The 23,539-nt window shown below is 52.3% G+C and overlaps 2 protein-coding genes across 2 annotated transcripts; one reads left to right on the top strand and one right to left on the bottom strand.

The window, feature by feature from the left end:
* Positions 1-6,392: 6,392 nt before the first annotated feature.
* TMDD1 (transmembrane and death domain 1) lies at positions 6,393-7,166 on the bottom strand. The gene has a single exon (XM_079329291.1). The coding sequence runs from the start codon at positions 7,127-7,129 to the stop codon at positions 6,425-6,427; it is 705 nt and encodes a 234-aa protein (XP_079185417.1). The 5' UTR covers positions 7,130-7,166; the 3' UTR covers positions 6,393-6,424.
* Positions 7,167-10,862: 3,696 nt separating this feature from the next.
* Positions 10,863-23,539, top strand: FIGNL2 (fidgetin like 2; the record flags this gene model as incomplete). Its single annotated transcript, XM_079329235.1, has 2 exons — positions 10,863-10,991; positions 21,417-23,539. The coding sequence occupies exon 2, from the start codon at positions 21,428-21,430 to the stop codon at positions 23,537-23,539; it is 2,112 nt and encodes a 703-aa protein (XP_079185361.1). The 5' UTR covers positions 10,863-10,991; positions 21,417-21,427.

Raw genomic sequence — 23,539 nt, 5'->3', positions numbered from 1 at the left:
GCAGGATGTTTTTGGGGTGCAGGTCGGTGCCCCCCCCTGCAGCCCGGGCTGGGGCAGGTGGGGCTGCTCTGGGCTCTGGGGTGGCCTCAACTGCAGCACAAGGAGCAGCAGATCCGACCCCAAACCCACCCTGGGGGTCCCAAACCCACCCTGGGGGTCCCAAACCCATCCTGGAGTGTCCCAAACCCACCCTGGGGGTCCCAAATCTACCCTGGAGTGTCCCCAAACCCACCCTGGGGGTCCCAAACCCATCCTGGAGTGTCCCAAACCCACCCTGGGGGTCCCAAACCCATCCTGGATTGTCCCAAACCCACCCTGGGGTGTCCCAAATCTACCCTGGAGTGTCCCCAAACCCACCCTGGGGGTCCCAAATCTACCCTGGAGTGTCCCCAAACCCACTCTGGGGGTCCCAAACCCACCCTGGGGGTCCCAAACCCATCCTGGAGTGTCCCCCAAACCCACCCTGGGGTGTCCCAAATCTACCCTGGAGTGTCCCCAAACCCACCCTGGGGGTCCCAAATCCATCCTAGGGTGTCCCAAACCCACCCTGGGCTGTCCCTAAATCCAGAATTCCACCCTGGGGTGTCCCAATTCCATCCTGGGCTGTCCCAGTTCCATCCTGGGCTGTCCTAAATCCACCCTGGGGTGTCCCCAAATCCAGAATTCTGTCCTGGACCGTCCCTAAATCCACCTTGGGGTGTCCCAAATCCATCCTGGAGGGTCCCAAATCCACTCTGGGCTGTCCCTAAATCCACCTTGGGGTGTCCCAAATCCGCCCTGGGGGGTCCCAAATCCACCCTGGGGGGTCCCAAATCCACCCTGGGGGGTCCCTTCACAACCAGGGTGGTGCCACCAACGAGGGGAATCCAAATTTCACTGCAGGGGTGACATTAAAAATAGAAAACCAGCCCCAAACTAATGGGAAAAAAACAAAAACAAAAAAAATAAACCCAAGGCAGAGCTTGATGAGAGGATGGATCTCAGTTTGCACAATCCCATAAAGGCAGAAAAACAACAGGAATCACCCAAAATAACCCAAACCCAAGCAGCAGCCATCTGCCCCCATTGCTCTAGGATGGGATGTATCATAATAAAAAATAATTACAAAGAAACAACAACAACAACAAAAAAAAAATAAACAAATTACATACATATGTACAGGCTACGTTGTAAACAGCACAAAAAAAAACACAAAAAAAGGAAAAAAATATAGCTGGAAAGTGTGGTTGAACTTTTTAAGAGAATATTATAAATACTGTAATATATCATTTTATTTTATTGGCATGCCTTTTTGTAAATACAAAGAACTACAAAAAAAAAAAATTATAGAATGGCTTCTGGCTTATGCCATTGTCCATGGTTATTTTTATTTTTTTAAGATTTTTTCTGTTGTCCTTAGATTTTAGATAGCCAGGAAATATCCCCCTAAAGAAGAAAAAAAAAAATACAAAATAAAATACAACAATAAAAAAAAAATTCCAAACTAAAACCCAATATCCTTTCCAAACAGCTTTGAACAAAAAGCTTTATTGCAAGTGATATTTGCAGCAGCAGAAATGTTGATTTTTTTTTTTTTTTTTTTGGGTTCCAATGTGCAATAAGTCGACCACTTCTATGCAAGATTTGGCTGAAATTTAAATTGTTCTTAGGCTGGGCTGAGTCTTGGTGTGTTGGCATTTGTGCTGGCAACTCATGAAGCTGCTCCATGACTTGAAAAATAATAATAATAAAAAAAAAAAGAAAGTCCCTTCAAATTCTGGATATATATTATTTTTTTTTTTAAGGTTTTATTGATGAGGTTCCTGAGGAAGGGGAGGGAGGAGCTGGAGTTGGTTTTTCTGCTCAAAAAAAAAAAGGTTTAGGGGTGTTTAGGGGTTGGTTTTTTATTTTTATTTTTATTTTAATTTTAATTTTTATTATTTTTTGGGGTTTTTTTCCCCCCAGGTTAGATGTTTCTCCCTTCAGGGTTTTCACTGGGTGAAACCAAAATTGGAGGAAATTTTGGGCAAAAAGTCTCAGGGACCTTTGTGTGTGTCCCCACCCCCCCCCACCCAAATTCCAATTCCCAAATTCTGGATTTGGGTTTTTGGGATTCAGGTAAAGGGGGGGGGGGGGGGGGGGAAAGGAGCCAAAATTCACAACCCCACAAGGAATTCCCCTCCCCCACCTCTGAAATCTCCTTTTTGGGTTCATTTGTGACTCCCAAAGTGCATTTATGAAATTCCAGTCCAAGCTGCTTTATTCACCTCCCTCTTCACCTTTCCTTCAAATATAGAAGCCAACCTTCAAAAAAATAAAAATAAAATAAAAATAAATTCAGGTAACCCCACGGTCCCACCTGAGCTGGAGTGATTTTTCTGCTGCAAAAAATAAAAATTTAAAAAAAAACCAAACCAAACCCAAGCTGTAAAAGCTCAATAGTGAAGATTAGTGTGTTAGAAAATTGCATGGGGGCTCATACCCAACATGATTAATGAATAAAAGCCAAAAGAAAACGAAATTAAATAAAAATTACCCTTTTCACTGGACAAGGGAAGGTTGTCTTGGTGTCCCGGTTATTTCCTGCTGGTTTTTCTCTCCTGCTCCATTTAATTCCAAATTTTGGGGATTCCAAAAATGTGGGGATTCCAAAAATGTGGGGATTCCAAAATGTGGGGATCCCAAAATGTGGGGATCCCAAAAATGGGGGATTCCAAAAATGTGTGAGGATTCCAAAATGTGGGATCAAAAAAATGGGGGGATCCAAAAATTTGGGGATCCCAAAAATGTGGGGATTCCAAAATGTGGGGATCCCAAAATGTGGGGATCCCAAATGTGGGGATCCCAAAATGTGGGGGATTCCAAAAATGTGTGAGGATTCCAAAATGTGGGATCAAAAAAATGGGGGGATCCAAAAATTTGGGGATCCCAAAAATGTGGGGGATTCCAAAATGTGGGGATCCTAAAAATGTGGGGTTCCCAAAATGGGGGGATTCCAAAATGTGGGGGATTCCAAAATGTGGGGATCCCAAATGTGGGGATCCCAAAATATGGGGATTCCAAATGTGGGGATCCCAAAAATGGGGGATTCCAAAAATGTGTGAGGATTCCAAAATGTGGGATCAAAAAAATGGGGGGATCCAAAAATTTGGGGATCCCAAAAACGTGTGAGGATTCCAAATGTGTGGGGATCCCAAAAATGTGGGGATTCCAAAATGTGGGGATCCTAAAAATGTGGGGTTCCCAAAATGGGGGGATTCCAAAATGTGGGGGATTCCAAAATGTGGGGATCCCAAAAATGGGGGATTCCAAAATGTGGGGGATTCCAAAATGTGGGGATCCCAAAAATGGGGGATTCCAAAATGTGGGGGATTCCAAAATGTGGGGATCCTAAAAATGTGGGGTTCCCAAAATGTGGGGATCCTAAAAATGTGGGGATCCCAAAAATGGGGGGATTCCAAAATGTGTGGGATCAAAAAAATGTGGGGATCCCAAAATGTATGAGAATCCCAAATGTGGGGATTCCAAAATGTGTGTGGGATTCCAAAATGTGGGGATCCTAAATGTGGGGATTCCAAAATTCCAAATGTAGGGATCCCAGAATGTGGGGATCCCAAAAAATGGGCGATCCCAAAAATGGGGGGATTCCAAAAATGGGGGGATCCCAAAATGTGGGTGATGATGATGATGATGATGATGATGATGATGATGATGATGATGATGATGATGATGTTGTGATGGCTCAGCCTGCAGCCTCTCATCTGGGACCCCCAAATCCTGTGACCCCAAATCCTGTCACCTCTTACCTGTGACCCTCATCCTGTAATTCCTCATCCTATAAACACTGTAACTCCTCACCTGTAACCTTTCACCTTTAACCCCTAATCCTGTAACACCTCATCCCATAAATCCCTCATCCTGTAACTTCTCACCTGTAACCCCTCATCCTATAACCCTTCACCCTATAACCTTTCACCTTTAACCTCTCACCTTTAACTCTTCATCCTCTAACCCTTAATCCTGTAACTTCTCACCTGTAATTCCTCACCTGTGACCCCGCAACCTAAAACCTCTCATCCTTTAACCCCTCATCCTATAACCTTTCACCTTTAACCCCTCACCTGTAATTCTTCATCCTATAACCCCCAATCCTATAACCCTTCATCCTTTAACCCCTCATCCTATAACCTTTCACCTTTAACCCCTCACCTGTAATTCTTCATCCTATAACCCCCAATCCTATAACCCTTCATCCTTTAACCCCTCATCCTATAACCTTTCACCTTTAACCCCTCACCTGTAATTCTTCATCCCATAACTCTTCATCCCATAACCCTTCATCCTGTAACCCCTAATCCTATAACCCCAATCCTGTAACTTCTCACCTGGAATTCCTCATCCTATAACCCCTCACCTGTAATTCCTCACCTGTAACCCCCCATCCTATAACCCCTCACCTGTAATTCCTCACCTGTAACCCCCCATCCTATAACCCCTCACCTGTAATTCCTCACCTGTAACCCCTCACCTGTAATTCCTCATCCTTTAACCCCCCATCCTATAACCCCCCATCCTATAACCCCTCATCTGTAATTCCTCATCCTATAACCCCTCACCTGTAATTCCTCACCTGTAACCCCCCATTCTATAACCCCTCACCTGTAATTCCTCATCCTTTAACCCCTCACCTGTAATTCCTCACCTGTAACCCCCCATCCTATAACCCCCCATCCTATAACCCCTCACCTGTAATTCCTCATCCTTTAACCCCTCACCTGTAATTCCTCACCTGTAACCCCCCAGCCTATAACCCCCCATCCTATAACCCCTCACCTGTAATTCCTCATCCTATAACCCCTCACCTGTAATTCCTCACCTGTAACCCCCCATCCTATAACCCCCCATCCTATAACCCCTCACCTGTAATTCCTCACCTGTAACCCCCCATCCTATAACCCCTCACCTGTAATTCCTCACCTGTAACCCCCCATCCTATAACCCCTCACCTGTAATTCCTCACCTGTAACCCCCCATCCTATAACCCCCCCATCCTATAACCCCTCACCTGTAATTCCTCACCTGTAACCCCCCATCCTATAACCCCTCACCTGTAATTCCTCACCTGTAACCCCTCACCTGTAATTCCTCATCCTTTAACCCCCCATCCTATAACCCCCCATCCTATAACCCCTCACCTGTAATTCCTCACCTGTAACCCCCCATCCTACAACCCCTAATCCTGTAACCCCCCATCCTATAACCCCTCACCTGTAACCCCCCATCCTATAACCCCTCATCCTATAACCCCTCACCTGTAGCCCCTCATCCCCCTGCAGCCCCCACCACTTGCACTAAAAGGCTGAAATTATCCTGGATTTTTCCTGATTTTTCTTCCCCCAACAATTCCTGGAATTTTAACAGGTTCCAGTGCAGATTTTTGGGCCATTTTGCATATGATTTTTTGGGAGATTTTTTTATTTCTCTGTGTGAATTTTGAGTGATTTTATTGGGTTCTTAAGGCTAAAATTATCCTGGATTTTTCCTGATTTTTTTTCTCAACAACCCCTGGAACTTTGACAGGTTTGGGGTGTTCCAGTGCAGATTTTAGGACTTTTGGGGTTTTTTTTTTCATATGAGTTTTGGGAATTTTTGCATTTCTCCGTGTGAATTTTGAGTGATTTTATTGGGTTGTTAAGGCTGAATTTATCCTGGATTTTTCCTGATTTTTTTTCTCAACAATCCCTCTAATTTTGACAGGTTTGGGGTGTTCCAGTGCAGATTTTAGGACTTTTTGGGCCATTTTTCATACGATTTTTGGGGATTTTTGCATTTCTCTGTGCAAATTTTGAGCGATTTTATTGGGTTCTTAAGGGTAAAATTATTCTGAATTTTTCCTGATTTTTTCTCAACAACCCCTGGAACTCTGACAGGTTTGGGGTGTTCCAGTGCAGATTTTAGGAATTTTTTGGGCCATTTTTCATATGATTTTTGGGAGATTTTTGTGTTTCTCTGTGAAAAACCTCAACCCACAACAAAAACCAAACCCGAACCCCACCGACGCTGCGATTTTGGTAAAGCTGTGACCCCAAACAGCACCCAAAAATCACAACCCTCGCTCAGGTGTGGGTGTCACCATTCACCTGCCGCCACCAACCACCAGCCCAGGAACAACCTGAGAGCTCCGCCGGGAATTCCAGCGCTCTGCTCCTTCCCCACCTGGAATTTGGGAGTTTTTTTGGCTGTTTTGAGCCCTGGCGGGGGTTCTCAGGATGCGGCTGCCAAGGGAACTTTGCCCAGCCCCTTCCCCATCCCCAGGCACAGAATTGGGCTGGTGCTGGTGGCCAGTGCTGGTGGTCAGTGGTGGCCACCTGGGCGAGCCAAGGACAGCACACAGCGCCCATTTCTGCGTGTCAATCCCCGCTGGGGGTTTTATTACAGCTCCTTTTCATGCGCCCAGCAGCCTCCTCCAGTGGCACCAGTACATCAGCGTGCCCGCCAGCAGCGCGGAGCTGAGGAAGGCTCCCAGCACGCCCAGTACCACTGGCCGCAGCCAGCCCAGGACCCCGCGGCTGTACTGGGAGGGCGGGTGGCGCTCGAAGAGCATCTCCCCGGCCAGCGGAGCGCTCCTGGCCCGCGGCCCCGCGGGCTGCAGCTGCGCCGAGCTGAGATGCTGCACGCTGCGGCTGTACCCCTCCACGTTCCTGCGCAGCTCCAGGCTCCGGTCCTGGTTCAGGTTCTTGCCCAGCTCCGCGGCGATGTCCGAGCGCCCGATCTGGTGCAGGGCGCGCACCAGGCGGTCCCAGGTTGTCACCTCGCCCGCTGTCACCAGCCAGGAGCGCAGCGCTTCCGAGCATCCCCGCTGCCCGCGGGGGTCCCGGCGGCGGCGGCCGGGGGTGTTCCCCGCGGGCTCGGGGGGCTCCGGCAGCTCCGGCTCCTCCTCGGGGCTCTCCAGCTCCGCCCGCAGCTGCCGGCACTCGGAACCGCTCAGCAGCTCGGCGATCCGGCCCATGCTGTGCCGGCCCACCGTGGCCGCCACCGTGTCATCGCAGTGGCCGCGCAGGGACAGCAGCAGCAGGGCGAGGCTCAGCGGGGCCAGCGCGGCTCCGGTGCCGGCCCGGTTCGGGTGCCAGCTCGGTTCGGGTACCAGCATGGCTCGGGTGAGAACCTGGTTCGGGTCCCAGCCCGGTTCGGGTTTCCAGCCCGGTTCAGTTTCCTGCCCGGTTCGGCTCCCAGCCCTGTTCGGCTCCCAGCCCGGTTTGGATCCCTGCCCGGTTCGGGTTCCAGCCCGGTTCGGTTTCCTGTCCGGTTCGGTTGCCAGCCCGGTTTGGATCCCAGCCCGGTTCGGGTCCCAGCCCGGTTTGGATCCCAGCCCGGTTCGGGTCCCAGCCCGGTTCGGGTTCCAGCCCGGTTCGGTTGCCAGCCCGGTTCGGTTGCCAGCCCGGTTCGCCTCCCGGGGTGTCCCGGGCGCGTGGAACCCCCCTGACCTCACAGAGCAGCGCCCGGGGCAGCTCCAGTCCGAACACGGAACCACTTTGGGTCACAGTGACCGGTCTCGACAGCCTCTGCTTCCCAATCCCAAATCCCCATTTCCCAAATTCCCGAATCTCCAATCCCCAAATCCCCAATCCCAAACTCGGGGGGCTCCACTTGGGGTCCGGGCGAGGAGCCCGAGGCCACGGGGTGGCGACAGAGCCCCGGAGGTGGCGACAGGGCCCAGAGATGGTCAAGAGCTTCGGAGGTGGCCACAGAGCCCCGAGGTGGCCAAAGAGCCCCGAGGTGCCACCAGCGCTGTCCCTGTGGCCCAGATTTCCCCCGAATCTCCCCAAAAATCGCTCGCGGGAGGCTCCGGGCACCAACGGGAGCAGCCGAGCTGGAGGAGGGTGAGAATTGGAAATGTCCCGAATTTGGGGAGCGTCGCTGTCACCCTGCCCTGGTCCCAGCACGGCACAGAGCCCAGAGCCGTGGCTGGTAGCCCAGAGCCCCGGCTGGTAGCCCAGAGCCCCGGCTGGGAGCCCAGAGTCCCGGCTGGGAGCCCAGAGCCATGGATGGTAGCCCAGAGCCCCGGCTGGTAGCCCAGAGCCATGGATGGTAGCCCAGAGCCCCGGCTGGTAGCCCAGAGTCCCGGCTGGTAGCCCAGAGCCGTGGCTGGTAGCCCAGAGCCCCGGCTGGGAGCCCAGAGCCGTGGCTGGTAGCCCAGAGCCCCGGCTGGTAGCCCAGAGCCCCGGCTGGTAGCCCAGAGCCCCGGCTGGGAGCCCAGAGTCCCGGCTGGGAGCCCAGAGCCATGGATGGTAGCCCAGAGCCGTGTCTGGTAGCCCAGAGCCCCGGCTGGTAGCCCAGAGCCCCGGCTGGTAGCCCAGTTCGTGCTGGAGCTCAGATTTGTGCTGGTGGTGCCCAGGTGAGGTGTGGACTGGAACTGGGATGGGGGGATTGGAACTGGGATGAAGGGACTGGAACTGGGATGGAGGGATGGGAGGGGAGCCTGGACAGGGCCCTGGGGTGGTCCCAGGGGATTTGGTGGTCCCAGGGGATTTGGGCCACCCCAATTTTTGGGGCCGTGGTGACCCCAGCCCAGCCCAGCCCCCCCATCGCCCCAGGAGAGGTTCAGTGGCCACCACAGCCCCCAACTGGCCCCACTGGGGACCCCCAGACCTGAGCTGGCCCCACTGGGGACCCCCGGGGGGGGGGGGGTTAAGCCGAGCCTGATTTCACAGCTGGGGTGATAAACTCGGTTTATTGGAAACACATGGGGGATTTACGGGGGTTAAATTGGGGAGGGGGCTGCAGCCCGGCCCGCCAGGAACCCGGGGGGCTCCGGGACCCCCAATCAAGGGGGGTGGGGGCACAGCGGTCCCTTCATTGCCCCCCCGGGGGAGTCGGCAAAAGAAAACGCAAACACCTGGAAAAGGTGAGGGACGGGGAATTTGGGGAGGGGGCGGCACCTGAGGGGGGCGGGGGGACACAGGAGGGGTCCTGGCAGGGCAGTGCCAGCTGTGATTTCCCGTTTTGGGTCCTGGCAGGGCAGTGCCGGCATTGAACCCCCACCCTCAAATCCCATTTCCTCATTTCCAGCATTCCCAAATCTCGCTATTTCTTTAAATCATTTCTTTAAATAATTTCTTTAAATAATTTCTTTAAATCATTTCTTTAAATTAAATTAATTATTGAAACGGGACATTCAGCCAAGGGATGAATTGGCATTTCACCTTTCGTATTTTCCAAAATAAAGACGAAATTAAGGGATAAAAAGCGGTTTGTTTATATTATAAATAAAACCCTGAGAAATGGAAATAAAAGTGAATTTTGAGGCACAAACTTGGGGTAAATGACTTCATTAGCTGAAGCTGTAATTAGGAGATTAACCCCCAATCTCCAAATGGGTCAAAATTATAAAAATATGAAAACCTGTGACCCATTTTTGGGGGATTTTATTTGCCTGAAATGCACCTGAAGGGCCTTCAATAAATATAAAAGATAAATAGATATGAATATTAAAATAGTCAAAATGAAAATATTGGGAAAATATAAATAAAGATATAGATGTAAATGTAGATATAAATAATAAAATACAAATAGTAAAATAAATAATAAAAATATTTAAATATTTAAATATTTAAATAACAAAATATAATTACTACAAGAAAAATTTAATTAAAAAATAAATTATAAATAAACAAACTGCCTTTAATTCCCTTATTTTATCTACCAAAAAAAAAAAGCATCAGAGGGACGTGTCACCCCTCCAACATCCCATATCCCAACCCCGGGATTATCAAATTTTCCCTTTCAAACCCAACTCGAGCTGTGGAATTTTTTTCCTCCCTGTGGGAGAGGAGAAAACGCCGAGTCCGCGAGGAGAAAGTGTCAGCCCGGATTTCTGCTGATGGCTCCTGGTGCTGATCAAACGCAGCGCTAATTAACGGCTCGGGACTCTTGATTAGGAGCTGATTTTTGGGAGGAATCGTGGGGAAGTGATTAGTGAAAATAAATCCCCGCGGTTCCCGTCCTGCTTTTCTGGGTTAATGAGGTGAGGATGAGTTCGCTGAGCAGAGGAGAAATTCGGTTTAATAAAGGAAATCAGAAGGTGAGAAAATGGGAATTTAGAGTTGGTTTTATGGATTTCGGGGACGGGATCGCTGGATGCGGGTTGGGCACGCCCAAAATTCAAATCTGCGGTTCTGGGGGGTTCTGGGTCGGTAATTCCGGGAGGTTTTGGGTCAGGGATATCGGGGATCAGGGATTTTGGGGATCAGGGTCAGATATATCGGGGTTCAGAGTCAGGGATGTTGGGGTGCAAGGGTCAGATATATGGGGGTTCAGGGATTTGGGGGTTCAGGGTCAGGGATATGGGGGTTCAGGAATTTTGGGGGTCAGGAGTCAGGGATTTTGGGGTGCAGGGTCAGGAGAGTCAGAGGTCTCTGCCGCTCCAGCCCTGCCCTGACCCTGCTAGGATCCCTTCCACCCCCGTCCATCTCCTTCCACCCCTGCCCACCTCTGTCCATCTCCTTCCACCCCTGTCCCTCTCCGTCCCTCCCTGTCCCTCTCCGTCCCTCCCTGTCCCTCTCCGTCCCTCCCCGTCCACCCCTGTCCCTCTCCGTCCCTCCCCGTCCATCCCCGTCCATCCCCGTCCATCCCCGTCCTTCCCTGTCCATCCCCGTCCTTCCCTGTCCATCCCCGTCCTTCCCTGTCCCTCCCCGTCCCTCCCTGTCCATCCCCGTCCATCCCTGTCCCTCTCCGTCCCTCCCTGTCCATCCCCGTCCGGCGCTCAGCGCGCTGCTCTCCCTGCCCCGCTCCGCTCTCGGCTCCGCTCCGCCCCGCAGCGCCTCGGGGGCGGTCGGGGGGCGGTGGGAGGCGGGGGCAGCCCCTGCCCAGGCCCCGGCCGCGGCCCCGGCCCCGGCCCCAGCCCCAGCCCGGCCCCAGCCCCGGGGCCGCCGCGCCCGCCCCGCATTGTCCGCAGGATGCGGCGCCCGGCTCGGCCGCCCGGGCTGCGCTGAGGGCCCCGCCGGCATGAGGAGGTGAGTGGGGGTCTGGAGCACCCCCCGAGCCCCCCGAGCTGCGGATCCCGCCCGGAGAAAGCGGCGAGGGCTGGGGAGGGGGCGCGGGCCGGGGCTGGGGGGGTTCACTCCCTTCTCAGCCCCCCGAGGGCGAGGGGGCTCCGTGACAAGAGCGGGGCGAGCCTGAGCTGATCCTGATCCTAAACCGGGTTTAAACGCGGAGAGGGTGCGATTGTCCGTCCGTCCGTCCATCCCTCATCCATCCCTCCATCCCTCCCCCGCACGAACAATGCCGCTCCCGCAGCCGCTCCCGCACGTCAAGCGCTCGCCTTCAAAACACTCGCGGCATTCACGAGCTCCTGGTGATTTTTAAATAGAAATTTTGCCTGAAATATAATTTTTAAATTTTTTATTATTTTGGGGGAGCGGGCGTTTCTCACTCAAGGGAAAACAAGATCAGGAAGGGTTAAAAAAATCACTTTCTGCTGCGTATTCCAGCATAAATTCCCCTGCGTTTGGAGGCGCCATGTGCTGGCTCACGTCATTCCCGGCTTTACTCCGGGACCACAAAAATTAACATTATCACTGAATGGCTCTGGTTTTGCGCCAGATTTCGGGAATTTTGGGCAGAATTGGGTATTCGGTGAGGACGTGGCTCTCCCCGCAGGGAGCGGGGCTCTCTAATGGATTTCCTGGTGGGAATTGAGGATTTTTCCCTCCCAGCGCTTCCCACGCGGGTGCTCCGGCCCCTGTTTGCTCTCGAGGTGATTCCGAATTAAACATTTTCGGTGGGGGCCGAGGCCTGGCTGTTGTTTATCGCCTTAAACATTTGTTTTAGCTCTCTGCAGCAGAAGTGTGTTGACATTTTCTCTTGGGGGACTGCCGGGATAATGAATGGCACGTACTGTATTGTGTTCCTTGCAAAGCCACGGGATCCTGCAATAACATAAACAGCCGGGGCTGAATCCATCCCAGAGCCCAGAGGAATGTTTATTTACATCCACGCCGTCCTCTCCTTCCGAGCTATCGATTAGGAAAATATCCCTGCTGATATTATTATTAATATTAGGAGAAATACGGATATATTTGTTTTATTGCCGAGGTTTCTCTGAGTGTTTTGGCCGGAGGGATTTTGACCCGGGTGGGATTTTGGGGTACAGGGGGGGAAATGGGGGAGCAGCTCTGGCTGTCCCTGCTCGGAATTCCTGGAGCAGGGAAGGATTTTGTGTTTTCCAGCTCAAAATTCCTGGATCAGAGAAGATCAGGGAAGGGTTTTGTGTTTTCCAGCTCAGAATTCCTGGAACTGGGAAGGATTTTGTGTTTTCCAGCTCAGAATTCCTGGAGCAGGGAAGGATTTTGTGCTCCCCAACTCAGAATTCCTGAATCAGGGAAGGGTTTTGTGTTTTCCAGCTCGGAATTCCTAGAGCAGGGAAGGGTTTTGTGTTCCCCCAGCTCAAAATTTCTGTGGAACAAGGAAAGATTTTGTGCTCCCCAACTCGAAATTCCTGGATCAAGGAAGGGTTTTGTGTTTTCCAGCTCAGAATTCCTGGAGCAGGGAAGATCAGGGAAGGGTTTTGTGCTCATCAGCTCAGAATTCCTGAATCAGGGAAGGATTTTGTGTTTTCCAGCTCAGAATTCCTGGAGCAGGGAAGATCAGGAGAGGGTTTTGTGCTCATCAGCTCAGAATTCCTGAATCAGGGAAGGATTTTCTACTCACCCATCTCTCCCCACTCACAATTCCCAGAGCAGGGAAGGAATTTTGCTTTCCAGCTCAAAATTCCTGGATCAGAGAAGATCAGGAAAGGGTTTTGTGTTTTCCAGCTCGTAATTCCTGGATCAGAGAAGATCAGGAAAGGGTTTTGACCTCCCCAGCTTAGAATTCCCAAAGCAGGGAAGGATTTTGTGTTTCTCAGATCAGAATTCCTGGATCAGGGAAGATCAGGGAAGGATTTTGTATTTTCCAGCTCGGAATTCTGTATCAAGGAAGGATTTTGTGTTTCCCAGATCAGAATTCCTGGATCAGGAAGGGTTTTGGTTTTCCAGCTCGGAATTCCTGTATCAAGGAAGGATTTGTGTTTTCCAGATCAGAATTCCTGGATCAGGGAAGGATTTTGTATTTTCCAGCTCGGAATTCCTGTATCAAGGAAGGATTTTGTGTTTCCCAGATCAGAATTCCTGTATCAGGGAAGGATTTTGTATTTTCCAGCTCGGAATTCCTGTATCAAGGAAGGATTTTGTGTTTCCCAGATCAGAATTCCTGGATCAGGGAAGGGTTTTGTGTTTCCCAGATCAGAATTCCTGGATCAGGGAAGGGTTTTGTGTTTTCTAGCCTAGAATTCCTGGATCAGGGAAGGGTTTTGTGCTTTCCAGCCCGGAATTCCCGGATCGGGGAAGGATTTTGTGCTTTCCAGCCCGGAATTCCCGGATCGAGGAAGGATTTTGTGTTTCCCAGATCATAATTCCTGGATCAGGGAAGGATTTTGTGTTTTCTAGCCTAGAATTCCTGGATCAGGGAAGGGTTTTGTATTTTCCAGCCCGGAATTCCCGGATCGGGGAAGGGTTTTGTGCTCCCCAGCTCGGAATTCCCGGATCGGGGAAGGATTTTGAGCTCTCCAGCTCACAATTCCTGGATCAGGGAAGGGTTTTGTGTTTCCCAGATCAGAATTCCTGGATCAGGGAAGGGTTTTGTGTTTCCCAGATCAGAATTCCTGGATCAGGGAAGGGTTTTGTGCTTTCCAGCCCGGAATTCCCGGATCGAGGAAGGATTTTGTGCTTTCCAGCCCGGAATTCCCGGATCGGGGAAGGGTTTTGTGCTCCCCAGCTCGGCATTCCTGCGGCAGGGAAGGTTCTGTAGCCGCCTTTGTTCTCGCCGAGCCCCCGCCGCATTCTTGGCTCTTGCCATTATCATTTTGGTTAAACAGAGCGGCGCGTTGGGAACCATATGGATCATGTTAACAATTGCTTATCTGGAGCCGCTGTTTTCTCCTCTCTCCCTCCTCCCCTCCTTCCCTTTCCCAGCCCTTTTTTTCCCCTCCCCAAGGCTGGGCTGGGGTTTTAAAAACATCTTGGCTTTGGGGGATGTGGTCCTGTAACCCAAACCTTCACCGGCTCCTGTCAAAGCTCATTAAATTCCAGGGGGAAATGCAGAATAAAGAGAAATTTCCAGCGTGGTTTGCCCTGGATGCTGTGGATATGGGATGCAGTTGTTGAGGGATGAGTTTCCACCTGCTGCACTCTTTATTTGATAGCTGGGGTTTGATTTTTTTGTGGTTTTGTGTGATTTTTTTTGTATTTTTCTGTTTTTTTTCTGAGGGGTTGTGGTTTTCCCAAACTTCTGCTCCCAGATCCGAATCAAATCACCTGGAGCTGGCTCAGAGTTTGGAGCCCTCACCCAACCTCCACTCCCAGCACAGGAGGAGAAAATCCCAAATTTATTTTTATTTTTAGGGTGGTGGAATCCATGAGAGTGACCATGGGATCACTTCATTTTTCATCTCCTCATTGAGCAGATATTCCTGAGGATGGGAATTCCACCCAAACATTTCCCTTCCTTCTCTTTTGGCTTTTTTTTTTGGGCTTCCTTCCCCTCAATGTTTGCATCTGGAGGGAGATGAGCTCGTGTAGAGGAGGAAAAATCCCCCAGCTCAGAATTCCCAAGGGGAATTTCTCATTTCATTCACCTCGAGTGATGCTGAGCCCATTTCTGCCTCTGCAAAATTCTCCTTTTTGAGCCTCAGAGCTGGAGGGAACAGCTGGAATTCTGCAGGAATTTTCATTTTCTTCCTCCTGCTGTCAGCTCTGGGTGCTGGACAGGATGGATCCTGCTCTGGATATTTTTTTAGCCAAAAAAAAAAAAAATTTTCCTTCATTTTTGGGCATGGAGGATGCTGCTGGAAACTCGTGTAACCCATAACTGGTGGTGCCCATTTCCTAAGGGAGTTTCTGGGGTTAAATCTGAAGCAGCAAAAGTTCCCTTTGCTTCCCTAATTTCAGATTTTTCCTGGAATTTTCCTGAAATCCCAGCAAAATTCCCATTGCTGCCTCAGCAGGGAATCAAGAAATTCACCCCAGAGTCAACCCACAGCTCTAAAAATCAAATTTATCCCCTTGCAAAGTTCTGTGTTTGTTGCCACCACGACTCTGGAATGTTTTTATTTCTCTGGGATTGGTTTGTTCCCATCCTGGGGGATTTTCCTTTTTCCTGCTGCAGATCCTGAGTGGGATCCTGGATTTTTTTTCTGCTCCAGGGATAATCCCATCCTTGATGTGCAGAGGATGCTCAAAGGAAAGCAGGAGCTGGGAATCAGCTCCAGTCTCTGCAGAAAAGTTGAATTTTTTTGTGTGTGTGTGATGAAGATCCTGTGCAGCAAAGTTGAATTTTTTCTGTATGATGAGTATCCTGTGCAGCAAAATTTATTTATTTTTTTTGTGTATGATGAAGATCCTGTGCAGCAATTTTTTTTTTTTTGTGTGTGTGTGATGAGTATCCTGTGCAGCAAATTTGAATTTTTTCTGTGTGATGAGAACCCTGTACAGCAAAGTTGATTTTTTTTTTTTATTTTATTTTTTTTCTGAGTGATGAGGACCCTATACAACAAATTTGAATTTTTTCTGTGTGATGAGTGTCCTGTGCAGCAAATTTGAGTTTTTTCTGTGTGATGCATATACTGTACAGAAAATTTGAATTTTTTTCTGTATGATGAGTATCCTGTGCAGCAAATCAGATTTTTTTCTGAGTGATGAGGACCCTGTACAGCAAATTTGAATTTTTTCTGTATGATGAGTACCCTGTACAACAAATTTGAATTTTTTTCTGAGTGATGGGTATCCTGTGCAGCAAGTTTGATTTTATTTTTTTTATTTGTGTGATGAAGACCCTGTACAACAAATTTTAATTTTTTTTTTTTCTGAGTGATGAGGATCCTGTATAACAAATTTGAATTTTTTTTTTTTGTATGATGAGGACCCTGTACAACAAATTAAACTTTTTATTGGTGTGATGAGGATCCTGTACAGCAAATTTGATTTATTTATTTTTTTTCTGAGAGCTGAGGGTGCTGTGAAGCCTCTCCTGTGGCAGCAGTTACTCTCATTAACCTCCCCAGGCCTGGCTGCTCCTTTATCACATCCCCAAATCTTTATGGGGGCCCGGGGGGAGATTCTGCTGCATGAAAAAACCAAATTTATTTAATGGCAACGAGGCTGAGCTGATGGAAGGGGCCTCCCTGGATCTGGATTTTGGGGTGTCCCCCTGAAAGGATTTTGGGGTTTCTCTCTGGATCTGGATTTTTGGGATTCCCCTGGACCTGAATTTTGGGATTTCCTCTGACAGGATTTTGGGGTTTCCTCCTCAGATAGAATTTTGGCGTGTTCCCTGAAAGGATTTTGGGGTGTCCCCCAGACAGGATTTTGGGGTTTCCCCCCAGACAGGGTTTTGGGGTGTTCCTCTGGATCTGGATTTTGGGGTTTCCTCCCAGACAGGATTTTGGGGTTTCCTCCCAGACAGGATTTGGGGGTGTCCCCCGACAGGATTTTGGGGTGTTCCCCAGACAGGATTTTGGGGTTTCCTCCCTGACAAGATTTTGGGGTTTCTCTCTGGACCTGGACTTTGGGGTGTCCCCCTGGATCTGGGTTTTGGGGTGTTCACCCTGGATCTAAATTTTGGGATGTTCCCCAGACAGGATTTTGGGGTTTCCTCCCAGACAGGATTTTGGGATGTCCCCCAGACAGGATTTTGGGGTTTCTCTCTGGATCTGGATTTTTGGGATGTCCCCTGTACCTGAATTTTGGGGTGTCCACCCTGGACCTGGATTTTTGGGTGTCCCTGACAGGGTTTTGGGGTGTTCCCCTGGATCTGGATTTTTGGGTGTCCCCCTGGACCTGAATTTTGGGGTTTCCTCCCTGACCAGATTTTGGGGTTTCCTCCCTGACCAGATTTTGGGGTTTCCTCTCTGACCAGATTTTGGGGTTTCCTCCCCAGATAGGATTTTGGGGTGTCCTCCCTGAACCTGAATTTTTGGGTGTCCCCTGACAAGATTTTGGGGTGTCCCCCTGAGTGGAATGTCCCAGTGTTAACCCTTTATGCCCAGGGTGGGGTGCTGGGGTGTCTTCCCTGGGTTGAGATTTGGAGATTTCCCTCCTGGATGGAAATTTGGAGATTTTCTTATTTCAGGATGTTTTTATTTCCCCCCTGGATGAAAATTTGGATATTTTTTCTCAGTTTGGGATGTTTTTATTTCCCCCCTGGATGAAAATTTGGATATTTTTTCTCAGTTTGGGATGTTGAGATTTCCCCCCTGGATGGGAATTTGGAGATTTTCTCCTTTCAGGATGTTCAGATTTCCCCACTGGATGGAAATTTGGAGATTTTCTCCTTTCAGGATGTTCAGATTTCCCCACTGGATGGAAATTTGGAGATTTTCTCCTTTCAGGATGTTCAGATATCCCCACTGGATGGAAATTTGGAGATTTTCTCCTTTCAGGATGTTATTTCCATTTTCCAGCCCCTGAGGTGTCCTTGGTTCCCAGCCTAGGGAGGAATTATTGAATTGTTGTGTCTGTTCGAAGTGGAGACTCTGGGAATGGAGTTTGGGGTTAGAAACTGAATAATTGGGTTATAAATACTAAAATATAAGTATAAAAATATTAAAATATATATATAAAATAAATGAAAATATTAAAATATATAAAAATATATAAAAATAAATATATAAAAATAATATAATTATATGAATGCAAATATATAAACATATAAATATAAATATAGAAAAATAAAAATATAAATAAAAATATAAAAATAAAGATACATATTTATATATAAACATATGAATATATAAATATATAAATGGTTTGGGGTGCAGCTGGAGGGTTTGGGGTGCAACACTGGATGGGGCTGGGAGTTTCTCCAGTTCCAACATTAATTACAATTAATGATTAATATTAACGAGGACAGGCTGGGATGTCCTTTAGGGTGGGTTGTGACACCTTTGATGGGTTGTGACATTCCCAGTGTCACAGTCAGGCTGTGACAGTCGGTGTCACCCGTGTGCTGTGACAGTGTCACAGTCAGGCTGTGACACTTGGTGTCACCCGTGTGCTGTGACAGGGTCACAGTCAGGCTGTGACACTCGGTGTCACCTGTGTGCTGTGACAGTGTCACAGTCAGGCTGTGACACTCGGTGTCACCCGTGTGCTGTGACAGTGTCCCCCGTGTGCTGTGACAGTGTCACTGGCTGTGACACTCGGTGTCACCTGTGTGTTGTGACAGTGTCACAGTCAGGCTGTGACAGTCGGTGTCCCCCGTGTGCTGTGACAGTGTCCCCTGTGTGCTGTGACAGTGTCCCCTGTGTGCTGTGACAGTGTCACAGTCAGGCTGTGACACTCAGTGTCCCCAGTGTGCTGTGACACTCGGTGTCCCCTGTGTGTGGGGACAGCAGAGAACAGCTGGACAGTGGCCGGACAGGGACATGGGGACCGTGGGGACATCAATGGCCATGGCTGTGAGTGACCACTGAGGTGTGAGTGACCCTGAAGCTGTCAATGACCACAGAGCCATGATGGCCACGGGGCTGTGACTGTGTCACATCAGCCTGGCACTGACCAAGGAGTGACCAGAGACTGACCAGGCACTGACCAAGGAGTGACCAGGCACTGACCAGGCACTGACCAAGGACTGACCAAGCACTGACCAGGGACTGACCAGGCACTGACCAAGGACAGACCAAGGACTGACCAGGCACTGACCAAGCACTGACCCAGGACTGACCAGGCACTGACCAAGGAGTGACCAAGCACTGACCAGGGACTGACCAGGCACTGACCAAAAAGTGACCAAGCACTGACCAGGCACTGACCAAGGACTGACCAAGCACTGACCAGGCACTGACCAAGGACAGACCAAGGACTGACCAGGCACTGACCAAGCACTGACCCAGGACTGACCAGGCACTGACCAAGGAGTGACCAGGCACTGACCAAGGACTGACCAAGGACAGACCAAGGACTGACCAGGCACTGACCAGACACTGACCAGGTACTGACCAAAGACTGACCAGGGACTGACCAGCCCCCCCAGGACAGGGATGATCCTCGGCTGCTCCTCGGCCTCCCAAGGGACGAGACCGACCCGGATCCGTCCCTGCCCGAGCCAGCCCCTGCTCCCGGGGCTCGGGGGAGTTAGGCTGCGCTTAAACCGCAGCTTTAGTGCATCCTCAGCCGGGATGTGTTTGCTCTTCTCTCCTGATTCCCCGGGGGCTGCGGGGTGGCCGCAGATGCTCCCTGCGGCTCATTCCAGTGGGATTTCTTCCACAATTTTTATTCACCAGCCCCGTGTGCGGGGGGCGCGGGATGCAGAACATCTTATTTCATGTGCCCTTCTCTCCATCCCCATCCTGAGGATGCTCCATCCCGCATCCCACGGCCTGGAAGGAATCAAAACCCAGGCTGGAGCTTTTCCCAGCGCACCCCATCCCCACGCCGAGCCGTTGGACACCCTCAGCGCCGCGCCCGCTGCAAACCCCCCGAACAAAAGCCCAGTTCAGACTCGCTGCTGAATAGATTAACAAGATTTCCATAATTAGGGCGGGCGGGAACAATGGGATTCTCCCTGCCCAGCCCCCCTGCCCGCCTTTGTCTTGCGCCGGGGATAATGGGCAGCAGCGAGGGTGGGAACCGGCCCGGCCATTTGGTCACTGGACAGTAATTTTCTCACACTGCCAAGGGGAGCATTGAAACATCTGTCCCGCTCCGCCACTCATTCACGTCCCATTTCAGCCCTGACAGCTCCTCCCTGCCCTCCCCCTCCGCGGCTTTGCCACTTTTTTTTTTTTTTTTTTTTTTTTTCCATGGATTTGGGTTTTTTTGGGATTTTTTGTTTTTTTTTTTTCCCTGCCGAACGCGTCGTGGTTTGGAGGGTTGGAGTCGTTCCCCCGCCTGGGGAGGGGCTCTGCTGTTCTGGGGGGCTTCAACCTCACCCCCTGGCGTTGGTCACTCTGTTCCAGGTTTTTGGAGAGGTAGTTCCATCACCAGACCCACCTCCAAATGCCGTTTTTAGCTGGTGTTTGAGCAGTGGGGTTCCTCAGAAGGCTGGGGGTGCTGCTGGGCTTTGCTGGGTGGTCACAGGCCCCCCCCCAATCCCCAACATTTCTGGGGCACAGCACTGAGCAAGGATGGTGATTAAATTCCTTAAAAATTTTAAAATACGGAGGAAAACACCTTATAACCCAAACGCTGATTTTCCCCTTTAGGGTTTCTGGGTGTCTTTATGCTCCAGGAGCTTTCCCTGTGTGGTTTTATCCATCAGCAGCACTTTGACAATGACTGTAAATGTCAGCTCAGCCCACACAGAGCTGCTGTCTGCACCCTCCTGTGGGAGTTTCATACCCAGAGTGGGAGCACAAGAGCCCCATAAGTCAATTAAAGCATTAAATAATCTTATTGTGCAGAGTGGCTGAAAGGCAGTGAGGAGTGGAGCAGGAGGTCCCCAAGGGTGGGGACTGAGAGGGGACAGTGGGATGGGGAGAGGGGACAATGCCACCACCCTGGGGGCTGGAGCAAGAGGCAGAATTCCTGTTTTGTTGCTCTCACTGTGCTGGGTTTGGGAATACTCCATACATTTGGGGATATTCCACACAGAATTCCTGTTTTGCTGCTCTCACTGTGCTGGATTTAGGGATACACCACACATTTGGGGATACTCCACACAGAATTCCTATTTCACTGCTCTCACTGTGCTGAGTTTGGGGATACTCCACACAGAATCCCTGTTTCACCACTGTCACTCTGTTCGGTTTGGGGACACTCCATGCAGAATTCTGTTTCATGGCTCTCACTGTGCTGGGTTTGGGAATACTCCACACAGAATTCCTGTTTTGTTGCTCTCACTGTGCTTGGTTTGGGGATACTCCATGCAAAATTCCTGGTTCACCACTGTCACTGTGCTGGGTTTGGGGACACTCCACACATTTGGGGACACTGCACACATTCCAGTTTCCCTGCTCTCACTGTGCTGGGTTTGGGGATACTCCACACATTCCAGTTTCCCTGCTGTCACTGTGCTGGGTTTGGGGACACTCCACGCATTTGGGGATACTGCACACATTCCTGTTTCCCTGCTGTCACTGTGCTGGGTTTGGGGATATTCCACACAGAATTCTGTTTCCCTGCCCTCACCGTGCTGCGTTTGGGGACACTCCACACATTTGGGGATACTGCACACATTCCAGTTTCCCTGCTCTCACTGTGCTGGGTTTGGGGATACTCCACACAGAATTCTGTTTCCCTGCTGTCACTGTGCTGGGTTTGGGGACACTCCACACATTTGGGGACACTGCACACATTCCAGTTTCCCTGCTCTCACTGTGCTGGGTTTGGGGACACTCCACACATTTGGGGACACTCCACATATTCCAGTTTCCCTGCCCTCACCGTGCTGCCCTGTCCCCACAGCTCTGTCGAAGATGCACTGGTCACCAGAGCATGCCCAGTCCCTGAACCAGTGGCCGGAGCAGCACCTGGACGTTTCCTCCACCACCTCGTCGCCAGCCCACAAGTCAGAGCTGTACCCCAGCAGCCGCCAGCGCTTCAACTACGCCTGGGCCAACGATGACATCTCTGCTCTCACGGCCTCCAACCTGCTCAAGAGGTACGCCGAGAAGTACTCGGGGGTGCTGGACGCGCCCTACGAGCGCCCCACCCTCGGCGCCTACGGGGACGGAGCCTTCGGCCCCGTGAACGGCCAGAAAGGGGACGGGGAGCCCTGGCCGGGGGCGCACGGCTCGGACGGCGCCTTCCCGCTGCCCCCCGTGCACGATGGGCTGGCGGCCACCAAGGCAGCGGTGCCGCCGGCGGGCGGCGGGGCCGTCGGGCTGGGCCAGCCGGCCGGTCTCAGCGAGCCCGTGTACGCCGGCAATTCCTGCGGGGCGGCCGCCGCGCCGGGGGCGTCTCAGGAGTATCCCTCAGGTTACGGTGGCACCTACTTGCCCTCCGGCTACTGCGCGCAGCCCCCTCCTCACCCTCCCGCCCTGCACAGCTCGGGGCTCCTGCAGCCCCCGCACGGCTCGCCCGCGCTGGTGCCGGGCTACGGCTCCTCGGGCTCCGTCTACAACTACGGCGGCGGCGGCTACGCGCCCCAGCCGGGCTACGGGGGCATCCACCCGCCGCCGCCCCCGGCCTCCTACCTGCCCTCGGGCATCGCCGCGCCCACCCCCATCCCGGCCCCGCCGCCCTCCGCTCGCCCCGCTTACGGCTACCAGAGCGCCGGGCTGGGCTCGCTGGCCGTGCCGCCGCTGGGCGCCGAGGCGGCGGGCGCGCTGAAGAGGAAGGCGTTCGACATCGGCGGGGAGGACGAGGGCGAGGGCAGGTACAGGAAATACAGCTACGAGCAGCCAAAGTCTCCCTACGCGCTGCCGGACAACGGCGAGTGCCGCGGCAACGGCTTCGGCAGCAGCGGCGAGTCGCCCCAGGTGGGTTTCAAAAGCGGCAAGCGGCCAGCGGGAGCGGCGGGCGGCGAGGAACACGCGGGCAAGTTCGGCGGGCAGCAGATGAAGGCGGTGCTGTCACCGTCCTACGGCTCCAGGGACGCTGCCCTGCGGCCGGCGGAGCCCTTCGGCAAGTTCAGCCCGCCGCTGGCCAACGGCGACCGCGCGGCCGAGCCCGGAGCCGCCTTCCCGCTGCGGCCCAAGGCACCGGGGTTCCTGGAGGAGCAGCCCAAGAACGTGGACCCGCTGCTGCTGGAGCTGGTGAACACCAAGGTGGTGGAGCGAGGGCCGCCGGTGCAGTGGTCGGACATCGCGGGGCAGGGCTCGGTGAAGGCGGCCATCGAGGAGGAGCTGCTGTGGCCCATCCTGCGGCCGGGCTCGTACGGCGGCTCCGGCCACCCGCTGCGGACCCTGCTGCTCTTCGGGCCCCGCGGCACCGGCAAGACGCTGCTGAGCCGCGGCATCTCCACCCAGCTGGGCTCCACCCTGCTGCGCCTCAGCGCCGCCACCCTGCTGTCCACCTGGAAGGCCGAAGCCGAGAAGATCCTGCAGACCGTGTTCCTGGTGGCCAGCTGCCGCCAGCCCTCCGTGGTGCTCATCACCGAAGCCGAATCCCTGCTGGCGGCGCGGGCGGGCGAGGACGGCGGCCAGCTGGGCAACCTCAAATCGCAGCTCCTCTCTTACCTGGACGAGGTGTCCTCCTCGTCGGAGCAGCAGGTGGTGGTGATCGGCACCACGGCGCGGCCGGGCGGCATGGACGAGGCGGCGCGCCGGCGTTTCGGGACGCGGCTCTACATCGCTCCGCCCGACGGCGGCACCCGGCGGCTGCTGCTGCGCCAGGCGCTGGCCCGGCACGGCTGCAGCCTGGGCGAGCGGGAGCTGGCGGCGCTGGCCCAGCGCACCGAGAGCTTCTCGGTGGCGCAGCTGCTGCGGCTGTGCCAGCAGGCGGGGGCGGCGCGCCGGGCGCTGCCGGGACCCCCCGGCCCCTTGCAGGAGCTGGAGAAGGCGCTGAGCAAGGTCGGCCCCGCCGCGTCCCAGAAGGAGCTGGACTTGTTCCTGGAGTGGGATAAGATGTACGGCACCAGGCACTGA

The sequence above is a fragment of the Erithacus rubecula genome, assembly GCF_903797595.1.
Source record: "Erithacus rubecula genome assembly, chromosome: 31".
NCBI lineage: Eukaryota > Metazoa > Chordata > Aves > Passeriformes > Muscicapidae > Erithacus > Erithacus rubecula.
This window is presented reverse-complemented; position numbering and strand designations above follow the sequence as displayed.

What these genes read in the sequence shown, in the direction of transcription:
- TMDD1 (XM_079329291.1), bottom strand. Translation starts at nt 7,129, where the DNA reads ATGCTGGTACCCGAACCGAGCTGGCACCCGAACCGGGCCGGCACCGGA.